At 44.8% G+C, this 12,660-nt stretch overlaps 1 protein-coding gene across 1 annotated transcript in view; it reads right to left on the reverse strand.

Moving 5' to 3' along the window:
• Window positions 1-12,660, reverse strand: part of sspo (SCO-spondin) — a gene marked incomplete at both ends in the record, with an annotated part of 269,200 nt that overhangs the window by 28,942 nt on the left and 227,598 nt on the right. Inside the window, 3 exons of the mRNA XM_083632012.1 lie at window positions 2,979-3,074; window positions 6,921-7,135; window positions 10,087-10,251. Of these exons, the coding sequence (XP_083488138.1) occupies window positions 2,979-3,074; window positions 6,921-7,135; window positions 10,087-10,251 (476 nt within the window). The remainder of the gene's footprint in view (window positions 1-2,978; window positions 3,075-6,920; window positions 7,136-10,086; window positions 10,252-12,660) is intronic.

A 12,660-nucleotide genomic window follows, 5' to 3' on the forward strand; every position in this document is an offset into this window, starting at 1 on the left:
AGATATTCAGCCTCAATTCCCATGGATAACTAGTAACTGGATTTTTATAAACCTCAACATGGATTCTACAACTTGAAACAACTTGTTTGTTGTTTGGACAGCATGCATCTACATGCTGCTCCCATCAAAGAATACATTTGGAAATTGTTTTATTTTGTTCTCTTGTCAGCCAGCAGAAGGTTGAAGAAATGGTTTGAGAACCAGCTGATTATTAACATGAGTGTTGTGTTTTCAAACTGTACTGTTAATTTCTCAGAAGGCTATTAATGTGTAAATACCTTTGTGATTTAGCCTAGCTTTATTTTAATCTGTCAGTACTTAACCTACTGTGCTATGATTTTTGCTAAGATAACCCCCCCCTAAACTACTACCGAATGGCAACTTTTCTCAAAGCTTGCAATGTAATTTGCGAAGTTTTATGTGATTTTTTTTTGCTGTAAAATTGCAGGAACTGGCAAAAATGGCAAATTACCTGTTTTGCCGTTTTTGCTGAGAAATCATGGGAATTTGGAAAAATTGCAAGCCCCAGCAAATATTGTGGAGATTTGTTGAATTTGCATTAATTATTGCAATCGCAAAATCGCAATTTCCTGGAGGGACTGGTTAATGTCGTTTGACTGTCACTCTTCCTATTGATTGAGTGAAGGGGCAGCTGTGGCTCAGGAGGTAGAGCAGGTCGACCACTAATCAGAAGGTTGGTGGTTCGATCCCCGGCTCCTCCAGTCTGCATGTCGAAGTGTCCTTGGGCAAGACACTGAACCCCAAATTTCTCCCGATGGCTGTGCCAGCACCCTGCGTGGCAGCTTGCCGCCTTCGGTGTGTGAATGGGTGAATGCAGGTACATTGTAAAGCACTTTGGATAAAAGCGCTATATAAATGCAGTCCATTTACCATGAACTGAAACTGAATCAGCAATTACTGGACAGTTGTCAATAGAAGTAAAACAAGGTGTACTGATTGGTCAATGGTGCACTCTTGTCTATAGTTATATAGACTCTATATAACTATAGGCCAATTAAAACAAAGCTGCACATTACATCCATTACACATCAATGTAGCTTCAAAGTCCACAACAAGCCAGGTGGATTAATTGGTATCTAAGTATTTAAAGGATAAGTCCTGGAATTTTTGCGTGCATAACAAATTTGTTGAGACAAACTGTGATGAGCAACAGCAGAAAAAAATCAATCCAGAAGCTATTAATGCTATAGGCTGTGAAAATGCTAACTTATCTGTAAAGGGAAGACTCGGGGGTACCCATTGAACCCATTTTCATTCACATATCTGGAGGTGATTCCATTTGAAAGGATGTTTCCTTCTGGAAGAAGGTTCACAGTCCCAAAGTGCAGAACAAAACGCTATAGGAATAGAGTTAATCAAAAAGGTTCCAAGGCACTCTTCTTCATTAAAAAGCTTTAATATAAGGCTAGTTCTTCATAGAACAGAATAAAACAGCCAACATGTTTCGGCCATAAGGCCTTCTTCAGGGCTAGTTGCAAACAGGAAACAAGTCAGTAAAGGAAGCCTTAATAAGTTCAGCAAGCCACACCCAGGGTGTTGGCTGTTTTATTCTGTTCTATGAAGAACTAGCCTTATATTAAAGCTTTTTAATGAAGAAGAGTGCCTTGGAACCTTTTTGATTAACTCTATGCCTTCCCCAACATCCAAAGAGTACCTTCTGTAAGCATTTTTTCACTTTAAGGAACGCCGAGGCCCTCCTTTCCTTCCATATATGCTATAGGAATAGCTTTGTTCCAGCAGCCATTATTCAGAGGAACAAATTGTAAAGTGTATTGTTTCTCATTGTTTGATGGATGTGGCTCTGTTTTCTTTTCAGATTTTTCTTCTTTTATGATGATTGTCTGAACTAATGGTAAGAGGATGGCAGGGGTAACCTCCTGGTCTTTCTCCTGCCACTCTTTTGCATTACATTAGGTGGCACCTTTAGGGCCCCAATATGTAAATGGTAAATGGTAAATGGTCTGCATTTATATAGCGCTTTTATCCAAAGCGCTTTACAATGAGTAGATAGTCTACATTCACCCATTCATACACCAATGGCGGCAGGCTGCCGCGCAGGGTGCCTACACACCATCGGGAGCAAGGAGGGTTGGGTGTCTTGCCCAGGGACACAACAACAGCAGCTGGGAGGGAGCGGGGATCGAACCGCCAACCCTTGCGTCATTGGCTGACCCGCTCTACCTCCTGAGCTAAAGCCGCCCCTTTATATGTTCTTGTTTACTCACTTTTATCTTTTACATTTTGGTGTTTGTAACTATGGCACTTGGCACTTTTATGTCATGTTTATGTTTTTATGTCAGGACTATTTGTCTGTGTCCTTTTTAAAATTATGTGACTCTCCCTGCAACCAAATCTACCTACAGGTACAAATAAAGTAACCTTGACCTTGACCTTGTGAGAGGTCAAGGGACCCCATGGAAATAATCTTTCCCTTGCCAAAATTTTGCCTACCTGTGGAGTGATTTAGCCCCCTTCCTGACAACCTGGTATGACATGGTTTGTACCAATCGATGCCTTCGGTCTTCTAGTTTCATTTGATACCAGTATGTTCTCTTAGCTTTAAAAATGAGCCCGCTACAGCCATTTGAATGCCCACAAAAATTGTGAGTGTTGGCAGACTCCACGGCCCACCTGCACTATCGTCCCACACTTTGGTTTAGGAGAATGCTGCAACGTTGTTTTGCTGTTAAACTCCAGAGCTGTTTTGTGGACTAAAAAACATCATCCAACCTTCCATCGGCATACTGTAGGGTTGAGGAGGTAATGACTGAATTTTCATTTATGGGTGAACTTATCCTTTAAGACCTTGGAAATAGGTTTTAGTGACACAGTGGACTAACTATTGGCTCCCTTTGGATGGCCTTATTAGAGTAGATATGGAGGACACTTACTGTGAAAAAAATGAAATGCACAATCAGGTAGATGGGGGAAAAAGGTAGTGTTAGTGCGTATCTCACCTCATCGCAGTAGAGTGGAGGACATCTCGACTGGCACAGCCGCTTCCCGTTCACACAGCGACATGACAGGCAGCCCTCCGCCCATTCCGAACCTGCCTGCCACACACACGCACACACACACACACACACACACACACACACACACACACACACACACACACACACACACACACACACACACACACACACACTTTATTCACTCACCACTGGTGTCTTCACACTTTTGATATGTAGGTGCTATGATGGTGCCTCATTACCCTTTACTTCTGGCATAAGTGTCTCACTGACATTGTAAAAATGTCAAGTGTTTTTTATTTCTTTTACCTTTATATAACCAGTGAAAGTTGACCATGCAATGCATGCTCCTTTTTTGTCTTATACTGTAGGTCATGATCCATCGATTTCTGGCGGCACAGTTGTAAATAATTTAAAAAGAGGCACGTGAACATCCGTCAGTGGGGCTGTAACATTATAGATATAACATGTTATAATAGAGAGACAGCCATGATTTTCTTTGTGTGCGTCTTTTACTGGAATGCTCAGTTCTTGCCTGTACAAAAGCCCCCATTGGGGATGGTCTCCGTAGCTCAGACTGAGCCATTTGGCATAATGGTTATGAGCTGGTTGAATAGGAAACCATATAGAGGGTCTTTATATGGATATTAGTCATTACAACCTGAGAGAGAGAGAGGGGCGGGGGGGGGGGGGGGTCAGAGGGAGAGGCTGAGAGAGCGAAGAAACAGAGAGAGAGAGTAACCAATGAGAAAAAGGAGAACGAGAGCACTGAAAAGAAAGCAAGACAGAGCAGACAAGGGAGAAGGGATAGAGGCAGGAGTGGGAAAAGAGATGGAGAGAGAGGGGGGAAAAAGAAAGATAGGGAAAACAAAGGCAGTCAGACTGAAAGAAAGGTAGACAGAGGAGAGAACCAGAGAAGGGGACGTGACCTCTTGTCACTGTATGATTAATTCTCATAATCCTGTAATATCCCCTCCCTCATAAATAATTCCTGGCAGGCTTGCTGGGTTGCGGTCCGAGCGCCGGCTTTCTACCGGGTTTTTCGTGCATTATTAAGCAGAATGAAGGCAGCAGAGGCATTGTGCTGTAATGTGGCCCGCGGGGCATGTCACTCATCTGCTAAATAGGCCCTTCTTTATGAGTAAATAACACAATGCAAGTGAATGGGAGGCCACATAAACAGCGTGCTTAATGGTATGGGTCAGACACACACCACAATGAGGGCTTATTTACTTTGGGCGTATGCCAGTGCATGTGCGTGTGTGTCTGCGTGCGTGTGTGTGTACATGTTTGTGTACGCCAGTGTGGATTTGCCTGCATGTGTATGTCCCCAAACAGGTGGGTGGAGAATGTCTGTCAGTGGATGCACTTATACCGGTACACATCTATTTTACCCCTTTCACACCAAGGTCCAACCAGGGTTAGTCCCAGGTTGATTTTGGGTATGAAAGGGTTAACGCCAGGTTGCCGGACTCAGCCTGGTGACCCGGGTCGGGCCAGGGTCAGACAAGGGTTGATTTCAGTGTGATGCACCACCCGGGTTGCTGACCTGTGACACAACCTGGCAGAGATGCATAACAATTAGCATACGGTAGGCCATTAGCATAGCAAAATAGCAACCCAGATGGCGCCATTCACACTGAACTCAACCCTTGTCTGACCCTGGTCCGACCCACCTCACCAAACCAAGTCGGGCAACCTGGGTTAACCCTTTCATACCCAAAATCCACCTGGGAATAACCCTGGTTGGACGTTTTTGCAATACATGGTCCAGCTTCGCATGGTAGAGCGTGAACAGGCACGGCTGATCCAGCATGTGTCAGGATTTGTATTTCCATAGATCAGGGCTACCAGCTTGAAGGTGTGCCTTTAACTGGTGACGCGCTTGTCTCGAGTCGCAAAACAGCGGCAGCATCAATATGGCTGTGTGACTCATGGGCAGAAGTCATGGCTAAACTGGTGGATACAAGTTCCTACAAGTTCTTCACAATAAAAGGCATTCCATTAGTTTGTCAGTGGAAAGCTTTTATTATTAAGCAGCAGGAAAAGAAAATGTTTTCATCGGCTCAGCAGTAACAGTGACACGGCTCAGAGTGATCAGGAAATGGTAAAATAAAGCAGATATCTGAAAGTACAAACCGAAACACAGGAGAGAAACTACACCTCAAACCACAGAGATTCACCTAGCAGCTACAAAAGTACTGAGAGCTCAAAACACAGAAGAGGGCCCTATTGTCCTACAGGCGCTATCACTTGCGCACCGGTTTGTGCACCTCTTATGCTATCTTCCCTGCCTCTTCTGCAGGGATGATAGCAGTCCGCCTCGAGTTTTGCACCCGCGCTGCCAAACGCATCCCCATCTCACGGGAGCATATTGTAATGATTTATACAGAAACGTAACTGTTTAAAAATGATATAATTGTCTGGGTAGATGTGACCTCCCTGTTTTTAAGTTAAAACAGCCCCAAAATAGGGTGGGGATGCAATTCTCAGCAGTGGTGTGGAATCTGGCACGGCACCTGCCGGAGGCGCAAATTAGAGGCATGCCAAGTCATCTGTGCCCCGCAAAATGCCAGCGCAAACGGGATTTGGGCGGCCTTAACCACCAGAATTATTCACCGGTGTGGCCAGGCAAAGCCTGGGCGTTACATCAATCAAATCTATCAGATTCCCATCTCGCAGTCCCTTTAATAGTTTGCGCAATGCATGCTCCAAATTTATGCGTATTTGGATATCTCACAACAACACCATCACATCATACCTGTTAAAAACATCTGTGATTTGATGCAATTCGGGTTCTTTTGTTGACTAGAAATGTGTTTGCAACGGGGAAACAGGGACATTTGATTGACAACATTGCAAGTAGGCTACAATGTCCACATTTTCACGAATAATTTCCGATTAACCCCTCTTTGCGATGTGATAAAAGTTTTTCAGTGAATTATAGACGGTTTTAACTTGACAACAAAAACATTCTAAATTGAACCCCCGCTCACTTCCTGTTGCAGTGTTTGCTATGGACATAAAAAAAAAAAAACATTCAAGTGCAGGACTTACCATTCCGTGAAAACCGTCTATAGTTGATTGCCTCACTGAATAACCTGCTGGTTACCCAATTTTAGCAGCAGAATTTGATGTCCTGGCATGGCACCTCCATGCGTAATGACCTATCCAAAAGGAATTCCCCTGCACTGCGCTCCGCAACGCGGAGAATAATGGTGCACTCAAAGGCAGTGGGGTATTTTTGCACTAAGAGGTGCTTTTCAGAGGTCTTAGCGCAAAAAATTTCACGCATGCCGGTAGCAGAATGCCATCTGTGTCCCCGCATTTCACGCGGACACGCCTGGTTTGGCATGTGGCATGCCTATCCCATGCACGCCCAGTATAATTATAACAGGCATAGAGGTATTTAGCGCGGCAGGGAGAATACGACTGGGTTTAAGCACGCCCTTATTTTGAGCTGCGCTCGGCATTAAACACACGCAGACGCAAAAATACCGCTTTTACAATGATAGGGCCCAGAGGCTTTTAAAAACGCCTTTTCTCTGCTCTCTCCACTCCAGCACAGAGACATGAGAGTTTCACATCGATATGCTCGAACACAGCTGTTTGAGGGGGAGAATGGGGGTCGTCACCGTCTGGCTCGCTGTGGCCCCACACCAGAGTAGGTCCGCACGGCCCAGCTGGATAAATCTGATCAGTACGATGCGGCATGAGCCAGCCCGGGCAAAAGCACCAATGGAAAAGAGCTATTGGTGTGAAAGGTGTATGAATTGTCATGACCAGTGATTAACCTGTGTTGACTGACTTGGTGTGAATTGACAAAAGGGTTGAACATGGGTCAAATAACGTTGGTCGTTGGTCGGAAAATGGAAATTGTGTGTGTGTGTGTGTGTGTGTGTGTGTGTGTGTGTGTGTGTTATGTACCTCCCGCAGCATGCCCTGGTCATGGCAGGGGCAGAGGGCGGGAATGACACAAAGGGCGTCCGTGTTTCGGTAGAGTCCCTCCTGACACACGCAGCCCTCTGTGGAGCGGCTGCAGTTGACAGGAGAGGAGGCGTAAATCTCCTCACAGCTCCTCTCGCACACCGGGACCTCCTGCTCCGACGCACTCCTCCTCCACTGCTCCCCATCAGGACACGCTGCAGAGGAGGAGAGGGGAGTTGGAATAATGGAGAGAATATAACGCCAAAATGGTGGAGGGAAGGGAGACCCAAGGGATTAAAGGTCAACGAGAGGGGAGGCGTAGTCGGGAAACGAGAGAATTAGAAGATACTGTATTTATCACTGACAGCTTAACTCTCTCGCTTTGTCGCTCTCACAAGTTAAATTAAAGTCCCTGGAAACCAAAATCCACAAAAACGTTCTAACTATGTTATTTAGGGTCTTATGTTAGTAATTTTGTGCCTCCGAAATTATTATACATTACTTTCAACCCAAAGCCTTAAAATCGCCACTTTTCTACAAGATTCTACAAAGTACTTCCTCATTGAAGACAGCAGTGCGCGAGGTGCTAAAACGCAGGAGCTTATGACGTCATAAGCTCTATATAACCTTTGTACACGCGCGCAATCCGCACCCACCTATGGCAAGTCCGTTCTTTGCCCCCAGTGACAGCGCTCCCTCGCTGTCCGTCTCCCTCTCACGGTGAAAACACACCGCACGCGTCTCCTGCACGTAAGCTGCGCGGCGCGACCATTTGCGACCTTGTGCGCAGCCAGTTTTCATTAGGACACCATGTTAACAGATCTGTCGGTCCACACCGAATTGCGCGCAGCGCGCAGCGCGCCGCTCAGCTCAGCTCCGCGGACGCTCAGGGCCGCTCAGCTCAGCCTGGAGTTCTATTTTCCTGCGCGGCCGTCTGCGCCTGTGAGCGACTCTGTCAAGTTGAACAGATCAGATAAGGGCAGACAGGAACTCCGAAACCGGACATTCGTCAAATAAAACCAATTTCAAAGTGAAATAATGTTTATTTTCCGTTGTTGATTGCCCCTTTGGAAGTGTGAAAAGAGAGAAAGAGCAGTGGGAGAGGGGGAGCGGCTTCTAGGGGCTCATTGCCTGCGGAGCAACAAGTAGAGAGCTAGGACTCGCCTTCTCTCTACAACAGCACGCACTGGGAAAACGGGAGGAGAACAGACAAATGATGCAATTGCATTTTATAATGAAGGTAGCCATTAACTGTTATCCCAAACATATTACTTTAGATATTTATGTCATCATTTACTTGGCCATGATAAGGAAGACAGGAGATCTGGGGCAAAATATATAGTGGACGAGCAGAGCGCGCAAAGAGAGCTGCGCTCTCTGTGTGGACACTTTAAAGCTTCTGGCATACTCTTTGCGCCCAGCCAAGCGCATAGAGCGCGCGACGATTATGACGTCATCGCACGGGGCGTGTCGGGGGGCGAGGCCTGAGCGCAGCGCGGCGCGTCCACGGAGATTTTTCTATCAGCGCGTCGGGTTTTGCTGCCTGTGCCTGTGAGATCTCCGTGGTAGGCTATCAGCGGATATCTGCTGTGATTGAGTCCTCACCGTCGTACAGTCGCCTTCAAAAGCATAATGTTCGATTATAACATAGTTGTGTGGCTTAGCCTTCCCAAATGTTGAGGGTCGTTTTTTAGAATTTAATATATAGAATTGGGAACGTTACATTCAATTTCATTCAGACTGCCTTTCACTGATCGCCGCCATTTCTGGAGCACTCACTATGTTCTGTTTTGGCCTGCGCAGAGTGCGTGCACCCTCCGTGGAGCCCCGCCTCCAGCGCGTGCGCGAAGAGTATGCCAGAAGCTTAAGCGACTTCTGCGCGGAGGTGCGCTGCGCGGCGCATGCGCGCAATTTTCGCCTCTGGTATGTCCCCAGCGTCACTCTGTGTGCCGTCTGCCAAGCGCTATGCTTGTGAGATTAGCAAGGTGTCGGGTTTCAGGCCATGTGCTTCTCTCTCTCTCTCTCTCTCTCTCTCTCTCTCTCTCACTAGTCCCGAGAGAGAGAGAGAGAGAGAGAGAGAGAGAGAGAGAGAGAGAGAGAGAGAGAGCACACAGAGTGGGAGACAGACACGCTGTGGGGGCAAAGAACGGACAGAGATCTCTTCCTCTCAGGAGCCGCGGAGCAACGTGCGAACACACACACACACACACACACACACACACACACACACATACACACACACACACACACACACACACACGGTGTGTGCACTCATCTCTCTTTCTTTCTTTCTCCATTTCCCTCCCCCCCTCTCTCTCGCGCTCTCCGAGAGACAGAAATTTCCCTGCTGTAGACTGGACACGCCCACACAGTCCGCGGGAGAAAGTACACTCTAAAAAATAATGAAATCTCATGAGTTTTGCCATGGCTGTCAAACCTAAATTTATATACTTTGCGACGTTCATCATCGTTCAAATTCGGCTGGTGGCTTATTAACATAGGATCCTGTGATGTGATGAACTCAAAATGCTAAATAATAAAGAAATATTTCTGGTTTCCAGGGACTTTAAGTAATGTCAGTGGAAATAAAACTGAACACTGATTTCATCCTGAACATTAGCCTGAAGAGTACAAAAAAACAACAAGACTTAAGTATGCATCAGCACAAGCAGGAAGATTTCACACTAAATGCAGTGCACTGAGAAAACAACAAGACTTTCAAGGCTTCGAATTCCATTTAAAACATTTTAGACTTCTCTTAAGGACCTGCACACACCCTGAACAAATTGCTCGCTTTTATCTAGGGGCTAGGGAAGCAACAGGCAGGCAGAATCGATTCGCTTGTTGATTGGCTGAGTAGCATCACGTGTGATGATTTACAGTGCATGCATTGGTCTGTGAGCTTCCTGGCAGATAAACCAGTACCGTAAGGCTAGAAAGGCATGTGCCGGTTAAAATACAAACGCTCCGTGAAAATGTAACTACCGGTATTCAATGATTTGTAGGTTATAGGGCTCGGTCCGGATAGGACGGCGTCTGGGTCCAGATGCGGACTCCGGACTTTGAGGATCGCTGTGCTAGTAGCTCCACATTCGCACAGATATTATAATGCACAGTGTTTACAGCTGTGAGCTATATAACATCACGTATCCTTCCTCTCACTCACCACAATCAGGAGCCCTGCAGGTAGTGGTGCGTTGGTCGGGACCTTGGCACGCGGCCCCTCCGTATCGGCCGGGCCGGAGGACGTTTCGGGTGGAGCTGCGTCGCCCGGTACCACAGCTGGCTGAGCAGGAGCTCCACTGGGTCCAGCTGGCCCACTCACAGTCAACTGGAGGAGAGGAGAACAGTTGATGGAGGAAGCGTGTAAAGTACATTACATTACATTACATTATGTCATTTAGCAGACACTTTTGTCCAAAGCAACTATCACATTTTGTCAACAGTACAAAAAACAACTATGCAACACAAGTAACATTTTCAGTTCATTGTTTCTTACTTTCGTTCATCTGCAGCAGTAAGGCTGCAGATAAATGAAATAATAATGATAATGATAGTAATAATAATAAGCAGAATCATAATCATAATCATAATCATAATCATAATAATAATCATAATAATAATCATAATAATCATAATAATAATAATATAATGAAAGTTCCTCATCTGCATTACTGTGCAGCTCACCTGAGAAATTAAAGTTACATTTACAGTAGGTGCCATATACATTGATATAAATATCAAAATGAGAGCCATTCTTAAAACACCCAATGATGAATGATACACCAAACACTGTTGTTTGTTATTTAATAAGCGTGTTAACCAGTGTTAGTCTTTTTGGTAACCCTTTATTTTACAGGTACCCTAGTTACATATGAACTATTTGTAATTACACATGAACACCAAATGTAATTACACAGTAATTACCAATAGTTATAAATGATGTTCATATGTAGTTACATTGTAACAGACCTGTAAAATGGAGTGAGTCTGTTCAACTGTAGTTCATATGTAGTTACATTGTAATTGTAACGGACCTGTAAAATGGAGTGAGTCTGTTCAACTGTAGTTCATATGTAGTTACATTGTAACGGACCTGTAAAATGGAGTGAGTCTGTTCAACTGTAGTTCATATGTAGTTACATGGTAACAGACCTGTAAAGTGGAGTGAGTCTATTAAACTGTAGTTCATATGTAGTTACATTGTAACGGACCTGTAAAGTGGAGTGAGTCTATTCAACTGTAGTTCATATGTAGTTACATGGTACCGGACCTGTAAAGTGGAGTGAGTCTATTTAACTGTAGTTCATATGTAGTTACATGGCACCGGACCTGTAAAGAAGCTCTGGCCTGGGACAGAGATTGCTAAAAGCCAGTGGTGGATTCGAACCACTGAACTTCAGATTGCAAAGCAGGCGGCTTTAACCACTCAGCCACGAGGGCTTTCCAACTTTCTTAGTGGAGTTTGGGAGGATAACTGTATGTCAGTCAGATGTAGTTGTCACTTCATAGCTTTGTTATTATAAGCATAGACTTGGGGGAAAATGTTGATACTTTGTTAGATGTAGCTTGAAAGACAGGCAATATTGATTAATGTGAATGCATTTCTGCAGTGTGACTGTGCCAGCCACCCCCCCCCCCCCCCCCCCCATCCCCATGAGCTGTAAATGGCTCATGGGACTATTTACAACACAATTCAGAAAATTATTAGAATGTATTTTTTTATTTAAAATCTTTAAATATAACTAAATGTTTCTAGAGCACAGTGCATACAATTTATTTAGCAAATAGGGGGGAGTTCCCCCCTTATGCGGAGTAGGGGATTTATAGACCGGGGGGGGGCGTTATAGACTTTGGCGAGAGATGATCCGGGGGTCTGACCAAAGGGGTCTTTGAGGGGCTTCGACTGGGTCCCCAACTAATTGAGGAATTGGGAAATTGATGGGAAAATGACTCATTTACAATAAGCTAACAATTAGAATGTAGAAGAATGGCTATTTTGATTATAGTTTCACTGTTACCTCTATACCTACAATACTTTTATTAGAATTTTTGTATGGGAATTCTGGACAAAATCATAATAACTAAATAAAGTATCAATATTTTCCCCCAAGTCTCTGTGTATAATAACAAAGCTATGAAGTGACAGCAAATACATCTGACTGATATACAGTTATCCTCTTAAACTCCACCATTAAATTTGGAAAGCCCTCGTGGCTGAGTGGTTAAAGCCGCCTGCTTTGCAATCAGAAGTTCAGTGGTTCAAATCCACCACTGGGTTTTAACAATCTCTGTCCCAGCCAGGAGCTTCTTTACAGGTCCGGTACCATGTAACTACATATGAACTACAGTTGAACGGTCTCACTCCACTTTACAGGTCCGGTACCATGTACCTACATATGACCTACAGTTGAACGGTCTCACTCCACTTTACAGGTCCGGTACCATGTACCTACATATGAACTACAGTTGAACGGTCTCACTCCACTTTACAGGTCCGGTACCATGTACCTACATATGAACTACAGTTGAACGGTCTCACTCCACTTTACAGGTCCGGTACCATGTAACTACATATGAACTACAGTTGAACGGTCTCACTCCACTTTACAGGTCTGGTACCATGTAACTACATATGAACTACAGTTGAACAGACTCACTCCATTTTACAGGTCTGTTACAATGTAACTACATATGAACTATAGTTGAACAGACTCACTCCATTTTACAGGTCTGTTAC

The sequence above is a fragment of the Poromitra crassiceps genome, assembly GCF_964638095.1.
Source record: "Poromitra crassiceps genome assembly, chromosome: 2".
NCBI lineage: Eukaryota > Metazoa > Chordata > Actinopteri > Beryciformes > Melamphaidae > Poromitra > Poromitra crassiceps.